Source organism: Monodelphis domestica, chromosome 6 (assembly GCF_027887165.1).
Source record: "Monodelphis domestica isolate mMonDom1 chromosome 6, mMonDom1.pri, whole genome shotgun sequence".
NCBI classification, from domain to species: Eukaryota; Metazoa; Chordata; class Mammalia; order Didelphimorphia; family Didelphidae; genus Monodelphis; species Monodelphis domestica.
In genome coordinates this window covers 185,572,185-185,595,042 of record NC_077232.1, presented here as the reverse complement: position 1 = coordinate 185,595,042, position 22,858 = coordinate 185,572,185, and the positions used below count along the sequence as shown (strand labels likewise).

Below are 22,858 nucleotides of genomic sequence, written 5' to 3'. Positions count from 1 at the left end.
AATTGAATATAGAATCCATGGGAGCTGATGAAATCACCAAATGAAATAGTACAAAGGAAGAAGAAAAGAGATCCTAGGATAAAGTCCTGAGGGATACTTACTGTGGGTATATGCCCTTTTATCTCCTTCAGCATTGCTGTCACCTTGATGCAGGCCCTCATCACCTCTTGCCTGGACTACTGAAATAGCCTTCTGGTTGGTCTCAATACCTCAAGTCCTTGCCCCTCCCCCCATTCACTCCATCTTCCATTCAACAGTCAAATTCCTCTTCCTCAAATACAGGACTGATGATGTCACATGCACACACCCAATTACCACTCCAGGCCTACTTTTAAAAATTCCAATGACCCCTTATCACCACCAGGATCAAATACAAAATTCTCTGTTTTATTGTCCTTCATTACCGGGCTTCTTCCTACGTTTTCACTCTTTTAAAAATTTTATTCCCCTTCACAAACTATGATCCAATGACAATGGTTTCCTTGCTATTCTTTGCATAAGATACTTCCTCTCCTGATTTTGTGCATTTTTACTGGCTCTCCCTCCATGCCTAGAATTTTCTCTCTCCTCACTTCTGTCTCCTGGCTTCACTGACTTCTTTCAGGTGCCAGCTAAAACCCCACCTTCTACAAGAAGCTTTTTCCATACCCTCTTAACTGCTAATGGCGTCCCTCTGAGATTATTTCCAATTTGTGGTTTCTGTATCTTGTTTATATATTGTTGTTTTAATGTTGTCTCTTCTATTAGACTGCAAATGCCTTTATAGAAGGATCTGTTCCCCTCCTCACCTTCTTTCTTTTATATCCTCCGCACTTAACCCAGTTCCTGGTATCTAGTGAGACTTTACTAAATGCTTATTGACTTGACTTCATGAGAACATTTTAGGCAAGGACTAAAATGCTTCAAATATATCTCCTTCTCTGGGGTTCTACCCCATCTTGTGCTGATACTAACAGGTTAGGTGGGACTGTTCCCTCCAGTCATAGGGGAGAACACTGTGGCTGATTACTTTGAACACTGTAGCCCCTGAACCCCTGCTGGTGTGCTTTCCCTTAGCAGGTCTATGATGTCCTATCTCTGCAGAGTTCTCATAAAGATCAATGAAGGGCAAGGCATAAGGGGACAGCTGAGTGACTCCACTTTTAGGCTGGGCTGGCTCCTCTCAGGGCCCAGCATTGCACTCAACAGGGACCTTCAATATGCTTGCTGAAGTCTAAAGGGGGTAGATCTTTTCATAAATAAAACAATTTTGAAAGACTCAAGAACTCTTAGTGACCCAATAATCAACTCTGACTCTAGATAATTGATAATGAAGGATTTGCCTCACCTTTTGAAAAAGAGGTGCAGAATGAGGCACATTATTGTGCACATGAGCAATATACAAATCTGTTTTATATGAATATGCTAATTTGCTACAAGGGAAAGTTTATTTTGGGGAAGGCAGGAAGAATTGGTAGGGAGAACAGGTTAGTGATAGAAAGAAAGAAAGAAAGAAAGAAAGAAAGAAAGAAAGAAAGAAAGAAAGAAAGAAAGAAAGAAAGAAAGAAAGAAAGAAAGAAAGAAAGAAAGAAGGAAGGAAGGAAGGAAGGAAGGAAGGGAGGGAGGAAGGAAGGAAGGAAGGAAGGCAAAAGAAAGACTGAAGGAGTGAAGGAGTAAAGGAAAAAAGGGAGTAAGGAAGAAAGGAAAAAAATGAATGAAATATTTTTTAAATATTTTGAAAAGAACAGAAAGAAGTTCAAAGGGAAGCACAAATAAGCAGAACAGCTTATAGATGTAACATTGAATTTAACATATACTTTTAAAATCTCCATCATCCATATAATTAAATTCACAGTTCCAGATTTATTCTAATATTTGTATATAGCAATGTTTATGATTGTCAGGGACCTTCAATATGCTTGCTTAAGTCTAAAGGGGGTAGATCTTTTCATAAATAAAACAATTTTGAAAGACTCAAGAACTCTTAGTGACCCAATAATCAACTCTGACTCTAGATAATTGATAATGAAGGATTTGCCTCACCTTTTGAAAAAGAGATGATGGTCTAGAGGTGCAGAATGAGGCACATTATTGTGCACATGAGCAATATACAAATCTGTTTTATATGAATATGCTAATTTGCTACAAGGGAAAGTTTATTTTGGGGAAGGCAGGAAGAATTGGTAGGGAGAACAGGTTAGTGATAGAAATGAAAGAAAGAAAGAAAGAAAGAAAGAAAGAAGGAAGGAAGGAAGGAAGGAAAAAGAAAGACTGAAGGAGTGAAGGAGTAAAGGAAAGAAGGGAGTAAGGAAGAAAGGAAAAAAATGAATGTGAAATATTTTTTAAATATTTTGAAAAGAACAGAAAGAAGTTCAAAGGGAAGCACAAATAAGCAGAACAGCTTTTAGATGTAACATTGAATTTAACATATACTTTTAAAATCTCCATCATCCATATAATTAAATTCACAGTTCCAGATTTATTCTAATATTTGTATATAGCAATGTTTATGATTGTCAGTGTTCAGAGAAACAAAACATTTTTAAATTAAAAAAATTCCACATTACCTTGTTTTTATTTGATTTCCCAAGTATCAAGAATCTATATGGATTCTGGCTCATCTCTTCTCCCTCTAAAATATTTTAAATTTAGGCATTACTCTAAGCTTTATTATTAGAGTCTATGAGTCCAAATTTTTAGGTGGATTCAGCACTAGAAAGGAGTTAGTAGTGATAATAGTAGATGGGAATTAAGGAGAAGGCATTTTGGTGGCAATCAAGGGGTTAAACTAGCTGGAGGGCAAGGTAGGTCTAAGCAAGAACTGGTTTGAGTGCAAAGATACAAGCTATGATAATAGACCTTGTGGCTTAAAGGAAGCTGTGAGGAACATTTGTCCCATTGCCCTTCCTTCCTCAAATGACCCCACCTTGGTAGTGAATATTTCAATATTTCAGAGATTTTTGACTAATTAACTGGCACTAAGTCAGAATCATTCAGTCACAGAGGAAGGGCATTTGTTGTTTGAAGAATAAAGAGTCCTCCATCAAAGATGAAAGATAGCAAGAGAATCTTAAAGCTGCTAAAAGATTTAGGGAAATAGCCCCAGTGGTAGATGAGTGAACCATAAAGATTACAAACCCCCCCCATAAGCTTTAATGTGTATAGAAGGGTTGGAGGTTTCCAATTTTATTAGTCGGAATCTCTGGGCATGGGGTTTTCTGAGATGAGATTGGAGGACAGTATAAGAAGATATCTGAATGCAAGGAGGGTTTGCTTTCATGAGCTAACTGTCATATAATTGAGGGCAGAAATGAATTTATTTCATGGTATCTCCAGCTCCATAGCTGAGGCCTGATAAATTGAACTGAATTGAACAGAAGAGTGGAGCTCATTACTATGGTCAATTTGGTGGTTCTAGAGCAGTGATGGCAAACTTATGGCACAAGTGCCAAAGATGGCATACAGAGATTGAGCTCTGTGGGCACATAGTTGCCCTTTCCCCCTAGAGTTCATTACTAGAAAGGAGGAAGGATTCAAGTAGAGCTGCTCCCTTCCCTCTTTCCACTGTGCCTGATGACTTTTCACATCACCCATCCCTCTGTTGAGTAGCCCAATGGGAGTGCTTTCTCCATCCCCTGTGTGGGATAAGGGGGAGCAGGGTGCACCTTGCACTTGGTGGGGGGCATGGGCATGGCACTTGGTCTCTGTGGGGGGCAGGTATGGCATGTGGTCTTTGTGGTGGAGTGGGACCAGGGTCTGGCACTCTATCTCTAAAAGGTTCGCCATTACTGTTCTAGTCTGGCAGTACCAAAATAGTTGTAATTTTAGTCATTACATGTCTCAGGCTGTAATATACTATAAGTTGCTTATCTAGTAGGCAAAAATGAATTGTTCTGTTTGTGCTTAAGAGTATCAGTAGTGAGGTAGCTAAGTGGTTTATCTGTAGGGTTTCAGTTATAACAAATCATGAAGGTATTAAAAAGGTATTCAAAAGCTGACTCTAATGAGCAAAGTGCTCATGGACCAGACTTATGGATATGTTTCTAATATTTCACATGATAGATTGTGGAGTCCTTAAATTTGGTGGGGTTAAATTTCATTGATCTTAAAAGCCAAACCTCTGCTGCTATCTCTTGTATATAAGCTCATAGACAAGTTTTAGGATCCTTTAGTATGTCAAAGATTCACACCTGCATTCCTAAGATAAAACTGGTGCCAGCTTTTCGGAAAGAAGAAGAATCCTGGCCCAGATACCTGGCAATCTATTGTGTTATCATCTGTCCTTTTGGCTTTGTCATTAACCTTTTAAAACTTTTGATGTACCAAATGGGTGATGGCCACCTGGCAACCCCATCTTGGTCAACTATCCTTAATAAACAGATCAGCTCCTTCATTTGGGATCAGACACTCTCTCCCTCACTATCTAAAGAGAAGCTGACAAGCTGAACGTGATGCTGATGACTCCTGTGTCTCTGTGTCTATATTCTCTCTTTATGTTGTTACAAGGGAATCACTTTAAAAGACTGATATATATTAATTTAAGGTCGCCAAGGAATCAGCAATGTAATTCCTAAATGAAAACTTAAGTCAGCCGTCAATCTTTTATGGAGTTTAATTACAAACAGGAGGAAGTAATTAGAGATAGAGAGAGAGAAAAGGGAGAGAAGGAAATAGGGCTTAAATACCCCTTCTGTTTAGGCTGGGCCAAAAGGCCCAAGCCCTTAGATAGCTGGGGTAAAGAAAAGAGATCAGTCCCTATTATTCACGTGACCAAAATGGAGAAACAGTCTCAGAGGCCCCCACCTTCAGCTTCCTTCAGCGCAAGCTTCTCAGAGCCCACACGAACCACACCGACCAACTACTCAACCCCCCTCCAGTCTCCAGACCCTCCTATCTTTCAGGAAACCATCCAAGTTCCTCCCCTCAGTTCTCCCATCTACCAATCACTGTTCATCAATTTCCCTGTGCCAATGGAGGCTCTAGCTTAACCCAGGACCGCCCAGAGGTTTCTGGCTTTTGCACATGTCTGTTGAAGGTCATATTTTCAAATGATTAAATCTTTGCTCCTTTGCTACAGCCCTTTCTAAATCCTGATAACCTGAGTAGGGTAGAGATTGGAATAATTAAATTTTGATCTAGGCTGCAGCCCTTACTCAATCCTGTTAGGACTGAATAGGGTGGAGATTGATTCCAAGTATCTCCATTGTATCAATTCTAAAATCAATCATGACTCAAAGAAATTCCTGTTCTATGCTTAAGCATAGGTCAAAGTCCTTTCCATTGTTCAGCAAAGGGTTTCTGTCCTAAAGTAATCTTAAGAAGGGAAGAGAAGGAACCTCCCATGCCAATGGGGTTCCCATTCCAATAGACTATCAGTAAGAAATTTTCCAAGTATGAAATATCCCAATGGTGAAATTTCCAACATTTATAAGTCTAAGGAAATTTGAGGTTTACAATGTCCTTCCTATCTTAATTTTTAACTCTTCCACCCATATTCCCCCAGTTCTTAGTTTCCCTTTCAGGTGCTCAAACCTACACAAGAATAACTTGTAGCTGCAGGTCAGCTACAAAATCTAACCTCAGATACTTCCTAGATGGGTGACTCTGGGTGGCAAGTCACTTAACCCCAATTGTCTTGCCCTTACCACTCTTCAACTTTGAAACCAATACTTAGTATTGATTAGAAGACAGAAGGGAAGGGTCTAAAAAATAAGTAGGGCCAGGGCTATACTTATGGTGAATTGACTGATCCTTTGACCTAATATTGAAAATTTAAAGGGCACCAACAGCATTTTCTTCCTTCCCACTCTTTTCGCACAGTGGCAATGGCATTATTATTCCAGAGGCATTTTTAAAAATTCCTTAAACAGTACACTTAGGTGATCTAACACCACCACCGTGAAACTTTGCCCCAGTTCTGTGCAGAAATTGCTAGTTTTTATTGCACAAAGACCAATATTTATTTTATATAAAGCAAATTTATGTGCTTAGTTAATATATCTAAGCCCAGAGTTTCAGAGTTGTGCATTAATTAAGCTCTTTCAGGTAGCTAATTATTAACTATAATCTGGGGATTCTTTACTGCTCTGGTTCTACAAGCTTAGCCATCAGTATACTGCCAAGTCTCTCTTCCAAGTCAGCCACCGATACATGCCAAAGGACTGCTACAATGACTAATAACTTGCTTTTAAAAGAATTTGTTTCCTGTCATCAGTTATATGTTGCCAAATGCCATTGTAAATATGAGGCATAGATAGAATGGAAAGATTCTCTTAGGCCTAAAACAAATTGCAAGAAAAAAATGCAATTGAGGAAGAGCATGCTTCTATTGCTTCTAAAAAGGTTTAAACAATGTTCCTAACAGATTTACTCACATAAAACAATTAAATTTTAAAACATTTTCCTAAAAACCTTTAAAAAATATAACAGATAACTGTTCATGTCACTATTTTTTTTTTTTTGCAGAATTAGGAGAGCTCTTTTCTTTCAATAACCTTTTTTTAGACCTTTTCCTTCTGTCTTAGAACCAATATTATGTATTGGATCGGAGGCAGAAGAGTGATAAGGCCTGGGCAATTGGGGGTTAAGTGAGTTGCCCAGGGTCACACAACTAGGAAGTATCTGGGGCCAAATTTGAATTTGGACCTCCTAACTCTAGATTTAGCTCTTGAACCACTGAGCTATCTAGCAGCACTGCCCCCACCAATAACTTTTTAAAAAGCTAGAAACACCTTGTATAGTTTAAAGGTATATTGCTTAGAATAAAGGAATGACCTGGCATGGTATAAGAACTGGTATTTAAGGGGATTTGTGAACTAAGTCTTTTTAAACAACCAAACTAAAATTTTTTTCTGCAGTTTTTCAAAGTTTTGAGGCAAAGGCAAAAACTATAGTTAGATTTATCTAGTTCTGAGAGAAGAAGGTTGAAGTCCCTTACTAGTAGAGTTTTACTGTCCATTTCCTCCTAAAACTTATTTGTTTTTTTCTTAAAAATTTGGGGGCTATATCATTTGGTGTATGTATGATAAGTACTGATATTACTTCACTGTCTATAGTACCTTTTATTAAGATGGAATTTCCTTCTTTGTCTTTTTAAATTGGATCTATTTTTTTTAGCTTAGTCTGGGATCATAATTGCTACTCTTGTTTTTTGTTTTTTAATCTCAGTTTAAGCCCAATAGATTCTGCTTCATCCCCTTACCTATACTCCATCTATGTCTAACTCAAATGTGTTTCTTTAAAACAGCATATTGTAGGATTCTGGTTTTTAATCCATTTTACTATCTGTTTCCATTTTATGGGTGATTTCATTCCATTTACATTCAAAATTATGATTACCATCTGGTTATTCCCCTCCATCTTGTTTTCCCCTTTTGAACACTGTACTTTCTCTTTTCATTCTGTCCCTTCACATAAATGATTTGCTTTAATCCCCCCTCCCACATTCCTTCTCTCTTATTTTATTCCCCTCCCCACACCATCCTTTTTTTCCTCCACCTACTTCTCTTTAGGTTTAAATAGGATTCTATACCCAGTGCATATGGTTGTTATTCCCTCTCTAAGTCAATTCCAATGAGAGCAAGGTTTAAACATTTCCTGTTACCACTCTCATTCTCCCCTCTAGGTTTTTCCTGCACACCTCTTTATGTAATATAATTTACCCTATTTTATGTCTCTTTTCTCTCTTGTTTACTCCTTGATTTTTTTTTAAACCCTTACCTTCCGTCTTGGAGTCAATACTGTGTATTGGCTTCAAGGCAGAAGAGTGGTAAGGGCTAGGCAATGGGGGTCAAGTGACTTGCCCAGGGTCACACAGTCCTTGATTTTTTTTGCATGTTATCCTAAACAGTTTATTCCCACACCCTCTGTCTATGTAAACTTCTTCTAACTACTATGATAATGTTAAAAATTTTAAGAGTTACAAATATCATCTTTCCATATAGGAATATAAATAATTCAACTGTGTTGATTTCCATAAATATTCCCTTTCTTATTTACTTTTTTATGTTTCTCTTGAATCTTGTATTTAGACATCAGATTTTTCATTTAGATCTGGTCTTTTCATCAGGAATTCTTGGAAATCTTCTGTCTTATTAAATTAACATATTTCCCCCTGAAAGAATATAGTCAATTTTGATGGGGAGGTGATTCTTGATTGTAAACTTAGGCCCTTTGCCTTCTGGAACATTATATTCTGAGCCTTCCAATCCTTTAATATAGAAACTACTAAATCCTGTGTAATACTGACTTGGGGCTCCATGATATTTGAATTCTTTCTTTCTGGTTGTTTGCAGTATTTTCTCCTTGGTCTGGGAGCTTTTGAATTTGGCTACAATATTCCTGCAAATTGTCATTGGCGGTTTGTTGTAGGAGCTGAACTGTAGAATCTTTCCATTTCTATTTTATCCTGTTGTTCAAGAATATCAGGGCAGTTTGAATATGTGGGTAGAGGGGATATGATTGAGGATGTAAACTCTAAATGAACATTCTAATGCAAACACCAACAGCATGGAAATGGGTTCTGATCAAGGACACATGTAATACCCACTGGAATTGCATGTTGGCTATGGGAGGGGCAGGGGGTGGGGAGGGAGGAATAGAATATGATTTTTGTAACCAAGGAATAATGTTTGAAATTGATCAAATAAAAATAAAAAAAAGAATATCAGGGCAGTTATCTTTAATACTATATTATAATATGATATTTAGCCTTTTTTAAAAAGTCATGACTGTCAGGAAGTCCAAGAATTTGTAGGTTGTCTCTCCTGGATCTATTTTCCAGGCCAATTGTTTTTTCAGTGAGATAGTTCATTTCTATTTTTTCGTTTGATTTGATTTGACTGTTTCTTTATTTTATTTGGTCGTTTCCGAGCATTATTCATTGGAGACAAAGATAATTTTCTCCCCCCTCCCCCACCTATCCCATAGCTGACACACGATTCCATTGGGCATCACAAGTGTTCTTGATTCAAACCCATTTCCATGTTGTTGGTGTTTGCACCAGAGTGTTCACTTAGAGTCTCTCCTCAGTCATATCCCCTCAACCCCTGTAGTCTAGCAGTTGGTTTTCCTCGGTGTTTTTACTTCCACAGTTTGTCCTCTGCTTGTGGATAGTGTTTTTTCTCCTAGATCCCTGCAGATTGTTCAGGGACATTGCATTGACACTAATGGAGAAGTCCATTAGTCTTGTATGTCTGTACCTTGCTTTTTTTTGGCTCCAAATTTTTTTTTTCTGTGATTAGGTGTTTCTTTTGCTGTTTGCTCATTTTCCCAGGCTTTTAAAAAAACTTTTATTTTAAAGGTGTGGCTTTGTTCTTGGGGTACAGTGGGCACTCCCTTAAACTTTAGTTTTTCCCTGCTGGTACCCTCAACTCTAATTTTGGTTCTCTGCAAATTTCAGTTTTTCCGAAGTGGTATGATGGCTGGTGGGATAAGAACTTATATAGCCCCTGCTGCTGGTGATTCAAACCCTTCTAGGGAAGGCTGTTGGCTTGTAGGGCTCAAAGCACTCTGAGCTATCTTTTCCTGGGGCTTGGGGGCTTCACTCCTGGTTAGAATGAGTTAAGCACCACAGACTTGAGTCCTCACTATAGGCTTGTGTCAGGACTAAGGACTTCAAGGGGAGGGCCTGGGGTGGTTTGGTTTTGTCTTAAGTAGTGTTCTGGGGTCCCAAAGTTGGCTTGTGCCCAGGTTTGGAACCTGGAGCAGTATACTGGTGGGGTATGGACAGCTTGCATTCGCCTGTGTGCAACTTTATTTCTAGTTTCACACCAGTGAAATAGACTCTCTCTGCCTACCTTTCAAGTTGTTTTCTCTAAGAGAGTTCACTCCATCCCCTTGTTGGTTCTGGGACTTCAGTATTTATCTTAAGGCCCTATTTTAAGGTTGGTTTGAAAGGATTCTCAGAGCAGTTCCAAATTTTCAAGTTACTCCTCTGCCATCTTGGCATGCCTGAAAGCATTACTTTGATACATTTCTTGCAAATTTGGAAATTGTATATATAACATGGCTTAGTGTCTCATGACCTATATCAATACTGGAATTGCCTACTGTAATAAATTTGGATTCTTACAGTACTAAAGTACCTTTCAATTACCAAATTTCCTCTTTAAAAATATTAATACTTATGTTTCTAATTAAATTTCAAACAAGACTTCTGAGAAACAGGTTTGTCATTATCATCATCATCATTATTTCTTTTATAGGATGGCAGAATTAACATCAGGAGACATCTTCAAATTTGACAGAAGGGAAACAGATTGGTACAATGGAAAAAACCACTGTATTTAGAGTTGAGACCTGTGATTCCAATCTTGGCTCTACTATCCACTACCTGAATGATTTTGGACAAGTCATTTAGCTATCTGGGCCTCATTTTCTTTATTTGTGAAAATTAAGGGGAGAAGTTAGATTGGATCTGTGTTGGTGAAGCTGTGGCATGTATACCCTGGCTTTGCCAGAGTGGGCTGCTTCATTCTCCCGGGGAGTGTTGGGGAGGGGCTCATAGGCAGCTTGAAGATACAGTTTGTTCATGTGATCTCCAAAATGTTTGTTAACACTGAACTAGATTGTCATTGAAATTCCTTTCTAATTCTAAATCTTATTACCTAACAAATCCTAATTCTGCTACATTTCTTTTCTTTTCTTTTTTTTATGCATCAATGATACTTTGGAGAATAGTTTAATTTGTGAATTTAGGAGACCTCTGTGGTAGTATTTATTTATGTAAAATTGCATCTTGATTTTGTCCACCTGACCATTCCCCCATCCCCACTGAGTTTATAAGTAGCCAGCATAAAGTAACAGTATCAGGAAGTAAGATTGCAAAGGTGAACCTAGAAGTTACTTTGCAGACTGTTTTATAGCCTATGGGTTCATGCCAGTCAAGAACTCTCACTGTCTGCAGTTATGTAAATCACTCTCTCCCTCACCATTGTCTTTGGCATGTTGCATGCTTTCCTTCTTCATCTCATCCCTGTCCCCACAATGTCTCTCTCTGAGTCCATCCCTCTTAGCCATTGGTCTCTGAACTTTCTGTGCCTTTTACCCCAGTACTTTTGGTGATTTATTAAAGTGGAATTGAAGCATTGCTCTCTGCTGCCATCATGGTCTTTCCCTGAGAATTCCCAAAGAACCAAACATGCCTACCCTCATCTAATTAGTCCATTACTTAAAAAATCAATTCATTAATGGATGGCAACTTCCCCTCACTAATCTATAGATAATTTTTGTGAGTCTTAGTACCTTACTCTGAAATTAGCATATGAATCATTATATTTATTTTTAAAGGATAAAATCCAATTAAACAACACTTATTAAGTACTTACCTAATAGTATGACTTAAAGTCATTATATTGGGTGCTGAAGGTGTAAAGAAAAATGAGACAGTTCCTGCAAAGAATCTCAAATATGACTGGATTCTTTTGGGAAAAATCTGGCTGGAAAGGCTCCATTCCTGTCCCTCTCATCTGTATACTCACCTACACTCACAAAAATGACTTTTCTATAGATCTCAGAATTTTACTATACAGAAACCTACCAGACCTGATATGATGATTTCATAGGCAGAGTTCAGGTCTCAAGAAACAGACACATTTATTAAGCATCCAACTGTATGAAGAGAGGATATCTGCCCTCAATGAACTTATACATAATCCGTTAGGGATAATGGGTGATACAGTTGAAAAAGTAATGGATTTAGAGAAAGAGCATCTGGGTTCAAATTCTGGCTTTGCTATTATCTGTGAGCCCTTAGACAAGTAGCATAACCTCTTTGGGATTCAATTTCTCATCTATCAAATGGGGGTATTAGATCAACTAACTCTTAAGGTTCCTTCCAGTCCTCTATCTGTGATGCTATGAACACATAATCTCCCCCCCAAAATACTAAAAGAACACACACACACACACACACACACACACACATACTAGAACACTAAATGTCTTAGCATATGAACTCATACCATATTTTTTTTAAACCCTTACTTTCTATCTTAGAATCAATACTGTGTATTTACTCTAAGGCAGAAGAATGGTAAGGGTAGACAATGAAGGACTTGTCTAGAGCCACACAGCTAGGAAGTGTCTGAGATCAATGTTCAACCCAGGTCCTCCTTTCTCCAAGTGCTATACCCACTGTGATACCTGGATGCCCTAATAGGTTTATTTTTTTTAATTTATTATTTTTTTTACTTTAAACCCTTACCTTTCATTTTAGAATCAATACTGTGTATTGGTTCCAAAGCAGAAGAGTGGTAAGGGCTAGGCAATGGGGGTTAAATGACTTGCCCAGGGTTACATAGCTAGGAAGTATCTGAGGTTAGATTTGAACCTGGGACTTCCCATCTCTAAACCTGGGTCCCCTATAGGTTTTTAATACTATAAGAATTCAGAGGAAAGAAAGATTAGTTTGTGTTAATCAGGAAAATCTTTGTGGAGAACTATTTTTCTTTGTCTATAACTTGAAATGACTGTGCTATGACTTGAAAAGTACTTTTAACATCCATGATACTTTTCTTCTGGTCTTCTCCAGCGTTCAGTCTCTATCCCTGGGACCTTGATTTTTGACAGGTGAACCTTTTCCTTATCTTTCCTAGATCCTAGCTCACCATATACTTCCTGGTCATCATCATACCATTCTTTCTCCATTCTAGTCACCCTTATATGGAAACTGGATACTATCCTTGGATTCCTGGATTTTGATGAGTTCATACCTTGCTCATAACCCAAACCACCAGTTACTTTTTGTTCGTTTCTAAATCATGTCAATGTGATATGTACCTTCCCTTTCCTTTTCTAATTTGTGTGTTATCTTCTATCATTAAAATATAAGCTTCCTTGTTCCCCAAAGATATAATAGAGAAAATATGCCACCACTCTTTGTGGTGGCAAAAACCTGGAAAATGAGAGGGTGTCCATTGATTGGGGAATGGCTGAACCAATTGTGGTATCTGATGGTGATGGCATACTATTGTGCCCAAAGGAATAATGAACTGGAGCAATTCCATGTGAACTGGAATGACTTCCAGGAATTGATGCAGAGTGAAAGGATCAAAACCAGGAGAACATTATACACAGAGATGGATACACTGTGGCACAATTGAACATAATGGACTTCTCTACTAGCAACAATGCAATGATCCAGGACAATTCTGAGGGATTTATGAGAAAGAATGCTATACACATCAAAAGAAAGAACTGTGGGAGTAGAGATGCAGAAGAAAAACATATGACTGATCACATGGTTCATTGGGTATATGATTGGGGATGTTGACTTTAAATGGTCACTCTATTGCAAGTATTAATAATATGGAAATAGGTTTTGAACAATGATACATGTAAAACTCGGTGGAATTGCTTGTTGGCTCTGGGAGGGTGAGGGAGGAGGGGAAGGAAAGAAAATGAATCATGTAACCATGGAAAAATATTCTAAATTAATTAAATAAAAATGAAAAAATACATAAGTTCCCTGAAGGTGAGGACTTTTTGCTTGTGTTTATATTAACTAACACTTAGCATAGTGCATGGCATATCATAAACACTTATGGCAGAACTGGATGTCCAATATACCACTGTGTAAGTAGATAACACCATGGACAGTATGGACCCAGAAATACTAGTTCCATTACCCAAGGGGATCTTTTAAGAAGCCACAAAAAGTCAGATTGATGAAATTTCTTGGTGCCATATTAATATAGAATAGTCATTGTACATAATCACATGAAAACCTCAAGGGTTCATTTTTGGGTGAACAAATAAGAGACAAGGTGGTCCGTGTGGTAGGAAAGAAAAGTAGCTATTGGGACACTACTTTAATAAGAAAGTATCTCACTTTAAATGTCTTCATGTTACAAGGGACTTTTCCATACTGTTTGGCCTATTAATGTAACTATTGTGGAGTTCAGACAAATTCCTGAGCAGAGTAAAAGCTTCTAAAAAACTGTGGGATGGTTGTATATCCTCTTGTCTGGGCTGCACATGTGACATATGAGACTCCATATTTCACTAGGACCACATTGTAATAACTTTTTCAAGGCTGTGTTGATATGCCAAATGTATTTCAGATCAAAAGAGACTATTCATGTATAAGTACTTCTATGCCTTCTGTTCTGATGTATACAGGCCAAGACAGCAAAAACAAGACAGAGAAAATATAGCATCCCATAGAGAATAGCACTGTCTAATTTTTTACAAAAGCACACTGGTCATGCATGATACATGCAATGATAATGTACTACATATGTGTACAATGATAAAGGAAGGAAATATGAAAAGGATAGATATAATACTCGGCTAATCAGCATTTAAATATATTTTTACAACAATGTGTAGTAGTACAATTTGCTATCCTCAATTGTAAAGTTCCATGTTTTAAAACTGGACACAGTAGTTACACTAAAAAGGATCTGTAAGTTAAGTATAATGAGATGATATAGAGAAAGTTTTTACTTTTAGGATGTTGAAAGTTTTTGTGCATAGACATGAAATTATTTTCATTTTAATCTACATTATAATATTCCTTCTAATTAAGTCCTTTTCTGATACCTCAATATGACTAGATTTGCCTGTTGAGAAAAGCTACTTATAGATCCTACCAGACTGGAAAGACTGAATATGACTCTGGTGAAAGAATGTTGGAGGACTAGATTAGCTAAGTTCGGAGTAGCTTGTTACCAGTGCTGGTAAACACAGGATGAATGATTTTTTGGAACAGCCAATTCATGAAAGCTGTTTACCAAGCTGAGGATAAGCTTACGCAGTATATCTGGGGCCCTATTATGCTCACTGATCTATTAAGCATTTATTAAGTTCCTTTTATGTGAAAAGCACTATATTAGCTGCTATGAGTACAAAGATAAAATAAAAAACAGTACCCCCTTCCATGGAGTTTACAAACTGCTAATAAAAATATGGATCCTTGAACTCATGACATGAGAAAATTCATGTTGTGATAGCAGTATGTTTTTCTTTATAATTGTGTATGTTCCCAGAGGCTAATCAGAGATAAGAATCCTCAGTAAAAAGCATGACTAACAAACTCTACTTGTCAGGAGTTTAGTTTTCCTCTGCTAAATATTAATATAACAAGTATTATTTGGCTTTTATAAATTTTGGGGCTGAAAACTACCACCTAGTTATAAATTCTGAGCCTAAGTTAACCCGAACCATGCTGATTAATGATCTGAAGTTAGAGATAATCTCTAGTGATGTACAACTTGTATTTAAGAAATCATGCTGGCACTATTCAGTTGCATTATCTTTAATAATGTAAGAGAGGTGTTGATTGAATAAATCAAGCCATTGCACCTTATTTAAAGTAAGTGATCTTATAGTCTACTAAAACCTCTAGATTTTTTTAGAACTGCTGTCTGGCCATTCCTTCCCCACCCCAATTTAAATACTTGTGGAGTTACAGGTGCAAATGCAAAACTTTATATTCATTTCTATTTTTCATTTTATTGTTTTCAACTTAACTCTCCACACAAACTAGGCCCCAATTTAATTCACCAATAAAAATGTATAGTTTCAATAAGATACCATTTACTTTTATTGTATCACAATATGTTCGACCTTCGCCGCCTGACTGCAAAAACAAAGACAACAGAGAGACTCATCCTGGAAGCTCTCTTCGCAGATGACTGTGCTGTCATGGCCCACCAAGGAAATCATCTCCAAACCATTGTGGACAGGTTCTCTACAGCAACAAAACTGTTTGGCCTGACTATCAGCCTCAGCAAAACAGAGGTGCTGTTCCAACCTGCACCAGGGAGGCCAACTAACCAGTCATGCATTACAATCGACGGCACACAGCTTTCTAATGTCAGCACTCTCAAGTACCTGGGCAGCACCATCGCCAACGACGGGTCCCTAGACCACAAGATTAATGCCAGGATCCAAAAGGCCAGCCAGGCACTCGGGCGGCTGCGCTGCAAAGTCCTCCAACACAGAGGTGTAAGCACTGCGACGAAGCTCAAAGTGTACAACGCAGTGGTCCTCAGCTCGCTCCCATATGGCTGTGAGACATGGACACTGTACCGGAAGCACATGAAGCAGCTGGAGCAATTCCACCAACGCTCCCTCCGGTCAATCATGAGGATCCGATGGCAGGAACGAATCACCCACCAGGAAGTCCTCGACAGAGCCAACTCCACCAGCATCGAAGTCCTGGTCCTCAGAACCCAGCTACGATGGTCTGGACACGTCATCCACATGGACCCACAGCGAATACCAAGACAGGTATTCTATGGTGAACTGTCAGCTGGACTCAGGAAACAAGGCCGACCAAAGAAAAGATTCAAGGATCAGCTAAAGTCCAACTTGAAGTGGGCTGGCATGACACCAAAGCAACTAGAACTCGCTGCCTCTGTCAGAAGCAGCTGGTGAACCCACATTCACCAGGCCGCCACCACCTTTGAAGATGAGTGACGTTGACGTCTTGCTGCTGCACGTGAACGCGGACACCAGGCCACAACTGCACCTCCCGTAACAACTGGCGTCCCAGGCCCCATGTGCCACAAACTGTGCGCCTCAGCCTTTGGACTCCAAAGCCACATGAGGGTACATCAGTAGATGATAATGCACAAAGACAATTGTCATTCTCGGTCACCGGGAGACTACCACTAGACTATACTTATCACAATATGTTGTAGAATGTCAGGAATGGATTATAAGAACTGAGCACAAGAAGCTGGTATAACTCCATGCTAGAGAAAGACAAAACACATTTTTTGTATAAAGTCAATTGGATTGTCCACTTGTACAACTTAATTAAAGAAGTCATACAGAAAACTATGTACATATAATTTTGAACAGGATGTTATGAACATTCTGTACTTTGGCACACGTGGCTCTGATATGGAGAACTGATCAGACACAGTATATAGCAAGGGAAGAAGGCCCTGGTGGAGGGGAGGCTTCAGTATACAGAATTTCACCAGGTATATCCTATAGTTCTGTGCTTTATATTTAACTAGCCTGTTAGAATAAGAGTTGCTATCTTGACAATGGTTTGGTTAGAGTAGTCATACTAACGTTAGTCTTCTGTCTTTCCTTAATCTTCCCTCTCCTATTCCTCTGTCTGAACCTATATCTGAAGCTAAATCTTTATAAACAAAGTAAATCAGTAGCTAAGGCAATTATCTGAATATCTCTCTAAAAAACTTTACTCCTTGACTTATGATTTCTCATATAATTGTCTCAACCCACATTTTTATTGATGGAATGGCAGATCTTCCAGATTCAGTACAGGACATTCATTAATTTTGTACCTTGAATGCCGAATGCTTTAAAATTATTTTTTATTTCTTTGGATGATAGCATATAGACATTCATAGAGTTGGACTACTTCCCCAAATCTGACCAAATAAAATTCTATATATCTTTAAAGCAGTTTTCTAGAAAACACACCATGTATCTAGAGATTGCAAGCTCCCTCAATGGAGGACTTCCTTAACTAAACTTTTTATCTAGTCCTAATGCTGAGTTTGAGCTTAAAGCAGGCACTTAATTTCTCCAATTGCTTTTTTTTTTTGAGGGGGAGGGACAGGACCCTTTATCTTTTGCTCAATAAAAGCATACTTTCTCTATGTTTTATTAGGCAAGTACCTGATGCCTGCTAGGGATAGTCTATGCTAAGATCTATATATTCCTTCTTTCCTCCCTTCACCAGAAGGATTTTAAACTCAATGATATTCATTGAAGTCAAGTTCATTTTAGTTTCTTAGATAACTTTGTTTCTCTTTAGAAAACACACATACACTTCATTCCAGTAACATTTCCTTTATGGTATTTTTTATGTGTATTTATCTTCCCTCTCCGTTCTACCTGCAAATATACCACCAATATTCCAGACCTTGTTCAAATTTTACTTTTTAAGAAATACTCCCTGATTTGTCCATTCTTATATAACTTGGACTAGATTTAGTTTACTAGACTATTTATAAGATCCATTCCAGTTCTAGGACTCTCAGACTGTCTGTGATATTATTGATGTGGACACTACAATTCAATTAAAATCTCCACCCATCTATCCTTATCCATCCTGTTTAACTCTTATCTATGTTTTCCCATTAGCTGACTGTGAGGGAGTGGGGGATGGTATTCATTTAATTTGTTGGGATTCTTCCTCTATTTCTTCTAACATCCATAAGATATCACAGGAACACTTCAGTTGCCCAGTGGTTTTCTTTCACTGAACACCTAACCATTCCATGGCAGTTAGTTGGAAGAATTGCTAGAGTGCTTTAGCTGAGTTCAAATCCAGTCTCAGGTACAGCCTATGTGTCCCTGGGAAAGAGACTTCATTTTTGTCTCTATTTCCTTATTTTTAAAATGGGAATAATAATACTTACCTACCAGTGTTGTTGTGAGGGTGAGATATTTGTCATGTCAAACTATATATATACTACTATTATTATTTTTTTCCATTATGCATTTCCCTGATGATAGTACTCATAATCTACCATATCCACCATATCCACCATGCATAGTACTCAAATCCACCATATACTTGTTACTCTCATTTAAAAAATTTAAAATTATAGCTCTTTAATATCTAGAATATTGGTTTTTAACAATAGACCCTTGATTCCAAAAGATGTTTGGAATAAAATAACTGCAATTTTCAGAAGGAAATCTTTCTTACTGTCCTTCTGCTTATTTCTAGACCCTACTCATGAAATAAGGTCAGTGCTACCATACTTATTTTCACCTAAATTCCATAGCACCTGGCAAAATGCATTGCACACTTAAATTATGAGTATTAAGCATTTGAAAATTCATACTACTAAGGCAATTCTAACAGGTATGTATAGTTAATTTTCATGTTAAGAAATATAAAAAACTTTTGGGCTTCAATTTATAAGAAATGCAACACATTTTTGCCTTTAATTTCTTTGCTCTTCACTACTATATTTCAAGAGGATTTCGGATTTCTGTTCAAAATTTAGAGGGATTTAAGAATATGATTTGCTAGTTTCAATAGTTTTTCCTCCACACTTTTAATGCGAACTTTTAAAATGAAAGAGAGTAATATCCAACTTTTTTTTTTCTTCTTTCAAAACAAGCACAAACTTTTCGGGACAGTAATTAAAAGGCCCAACACACGCGATTTGGATCGGCTGCCGCTGGAATCCCGGCCACCAACTGCCCTCCTTAGAATGCGGGGAGGTTTGGTGAGGCGACTGCAGCTGCCAGTCTGGGAGTCCTTTTCCGTCCCCTCGCCTTTTGGGTCAGCTTTTCTCCGTCTCCCATCCCCCAACTCCCCAAGTCTTGGCAGCTGCACAGAAGCATCTCCAACCAGGATTCATCTCCCTTTCTGCCTTCCCCCAGCGAGGTGGGCGGGCAGCAGCAGCCGGAGGCGGGCAGGTCCCTTAAGACTGGGACAACAGCTTTGCTCTAGCAGGCGTTGCAGCCCTTTAGGCTCGAGTTCTTGGATACAGGTGTTCTCCTACTCCGAGAATAGCACCTTAGCACCGGGGAGGATCCTCCCTGTTGTAGCCTGGCAGGTAGGTGGAACCATTTCCCACACACCTTGCCCACGTAGGACAGCCACATCTGGAAAAGATCGTTTCGCCCGAATGAGCGGAAGCCTCCCCCTTGGCTCCAGCCAGTCCCTCTGGATTAGCTGCAGCCTCTGCTCCTGTCTCCGAGGGCGCGCGCAGCTCTGGGAGCCGGGGACACACCTGGTATCCACCTGAGCGCGGCGCCCCCTTCTTCTCTCTTTCGCGCGCGCGCGCGCGCGCCCTAGTGCGCGGATCTCTGCTCTGACAGCCTGCCCCGCCTCGTTCTCGGTGTCCCCCTCCCCCGCCGCCCCCTCCACTTCCCTCCTCCCTCGCAGCGCTCCACCTCGTGCCGTTTCACCTCCTCTCTTCCCTCCCTCCGCGCGCCCGGCGGCCGCGCACGCGCACGCCCAGCCAGGGGCTCCGGCAGCGCTCTGTCATGGCGGCCGAGGGCAGCTCGTTTCAGAGTAGTAGGTACTTCACTCTGAGCCGCCTCGGTCGGAGCTGCAGCCTCTTGGGCCCCGGGACTGAGGCGATCGCCGGAAACAGCCTCTCCGGCAGCGGCCGCGTTCTTCTGGGCTGAGCGCGCGCGGAGCGGGGCGGGCCCCGGAAGCGATGGAGTTCTGGGGTGCTGCTGCCGGCTGCCAGCGAGCGGACTAGGGAAACTTGGGAGGTAGCCTACGACCGGGTGCACTGTCCTGGGTACCTCCGGCCACTGACCTCATTGCCCCTCGGCCTCGAGCCACCATTCCCCTCCCCGACCCTGGCTTGCTGCCCTCCCCACTCAGGTGTGTGAGGGGCACTGCCCCCCGCCCCCGCTCTGGGCTTCCAGCCCCTCCCCCATCCTGCACCTGCACCTCTACCTGTACCTGCAACCTCCCCACTTTGCCCCCTGCTGGGGCGCAGGCGAGGGCGGGGGAAGTTTGCTAGAAGTCCTCACTACCTGGTTGCGAGCGAACTTCTTTCTCTGCCCCATCCCCTTCTCCTCCCCCATCTCCTCCTTCCTCCCCTCCCCTCCCCTCCCTCGTTTCTCCAGCATCTGCCAGGGTTACCTGGCTGAGCTGCCTCAGACCGGTAGGGGCGGGTTAGCCAGGGAACTTGTTCCACTCTACCCGTGTGCCCCTCTACCTGGACGGGCTCCTCTTATCTAACTAGGCACAAGTGCGCTGGGAGTGGGCTTGGAGTGAAATTCCGTCGGGGAACTTTAATTGGCCCATTAGAATTAAGACCTTAGAAAGCCAACCTTATCGTGTATTTTGTTCTCCCCATAGGGTTCTGCTTTGTTGTCCAAAAAGCCTCTAGGAGAGGTCCGGGAGGAAAAGGACCACGTTGAGGACTTTTCCGCGCTGTGGATTGTGGCCGTCGGGCCGTGGGACTACTTGGGGCTGCGGGAAGAGGCCCTGTTCCTTGCACTTTCTGCGCGCGCGTTCGTGTGTCTCTCTTTGTACGTTGTGCCAGGGTGGCTTAGTTTAGTGTGATTATAGAAGAAAACTAACAATGGCTAGTGAAGACAACCAGGCCCTGTCCCCGCAACCAACAAATGATGAAGGAGGAGGTGGAGGGAAAGAAGGAGCCATCATTGACGGTGGTGCTTTGTCACTGAAACCAGGAATACCCATCAGGGGCATCAGAATGAAATTTGCAGTGCTCACCGGCTTGGTGGAAGTTGGAGAAGTAACCAATAGGGATATTGTAGAAACCGTATTTAATTTGGTAAGTAGAAACTTTTGGATAAAAGTCTTCATTCTCTGGGGTTGGGGAGCAGGAAAATTAAAGCTTGAACCTAAAGCTTGAACCATGTGCTTAACTCACTCGATGCTTTCTTGAAAAAGATCTTCTGTTCCATGATTTAAAACTTTTTAAGGCTCTGTTAATCTTTAGGTGAAAAGAACTTCACTGTGTCCTTTTTCCATTGTGATTAAGGTTTCAAGAAATCATGCAGTTCAGATATTGCAGACTTAGTTTTCCAGAGTTTTGAGTAACTGAGGAGATAATGTTCCCACTAGCAAAAGCAGTTCCTTATTCTTTTCTTTTTCTACTGGTATCCACAAAAGGAACTAATACTACCTAATGAGTTGCCTGTCTAGTCAGTAGGAGAATGAATGCATAGGCATACATAATGGATGAAGGCAGTAAGATCTTTTTTAGGTAGGGGAGTATGTCAGTGAGTAAAGTAAAAAAATTTTTTTGTTGTTGTTTTGGTTTGTACACATGCTAGCAATTATACTATTTTAAATCAGTTCCTGAATTGTATCATGATAGTCTCTAGACATTTTAAAATGATTTAAACAAGTGGCTATACTTTCTGGTTCAATGAGTAAATCACAAAGATAGGAGAAAGTTATTTTTGCTATATATATATTTGTTTGCTATTTTAAGCTAATTTTTAAAAAACCCTTAACCTTCTGTCTTATAATTCCAAGGCAGTAAAGCAATAAGGACTCAGCAATTGGAATTAAGTAACTTGCCCAGGGTAGAAAGTGTCTGAGATCATATTTGAACCCAGGACCTCTTGTCTCCAGGCCTGGTCTCTATCCACTGAACCACCTAACTGCCCCTATTGTAGGCTTATTTTTAAAAGAAAGGTATCTAAAAGATTTGTTGTATCAACTGGTTGTCTACAGAGGATTTTGTATAGGAATCATTACTACTTTTTTATTAGAAGAAAGAGGCCACTTCCTCTTGTTTGACATGAGATGCTGGGTAAGTCAATCAGCCTTCCTGGGTTCCCACTCATCTGTGAATGGAGTTGGATTAGATGGCTTCTAATGTTCCTTCTGGCTCTGAATCAGTAGTCCTGTGAACCTGAGTATCTAAGGAACTTAGTTTAGACTTTTACTCTTAAATAAGAATTTTACATTTGGCAAATATATTTTGCCCACTTTCCAATTTTATATTATTAACTTTTATTAGGTAATTCATGACTAATATTATTTTATTTTTTTAAATTCCAAATCTAAACACCAAATGATCATTTCCCTATACAAAGTTGAACAGATAAAGAGGATTGTTTATGAAATTGCAAATCACTTACATATCACTTGCTTTTCCTTTTTAAGAATATACATAACTGTTTTCAAATATAGTTTTCAAAGCTGTCCTGCTTGTTTGTATTTCCTTTTTTTCTTCTGTGCATTCTCTATAAATGCTTCAATAACCCTCTTTTCTTTTTTTGGGTGGGTGAGGGGAACCCTGTGTTAGGCCTTCTCTCCTCTTATATATCCCTTACCAAAATAGGGAAAAAAAAGAAAGAAAATGTTTGTAACAAATGTACCTACTCAGGCAAAACAAATTCCCATGTTGGCCATATCTGGGAGTTGTATGCATCTTGAGCCATTCACTTATTTAGCAGGAGGTGGGTAGTAAAACTTCAACACTGG

At 39.7% G+C, this 22,858-nt stretch overlaps 1 protein-coding gene across 1 annotated transcript in view; it reads left to right on the top strand.

Moving 5' to 3' along the window:
* Nucleotides 1–22,858, top strand: part of LRBA (LPS responsive beige-like anchor protein) — an 854,371-nt gene that overhangs the window by 64,091 nt on the left and 767,422 nt on the right. Inside the window, exon 2 of the mRNA XM_056803808.1 lies at nucleotides 20,750–21,191. Coding sequence (XP_056659786.1) covers nucleotides 20,976–21,191 — 216 coding nt within the window. The 5' untranslated portion in view covers nucleotides 20,750–20,975. The remainder of the gene's footprint in view (nucleotides 1–20,749; nucleotides 21,192–22,858) is intronic.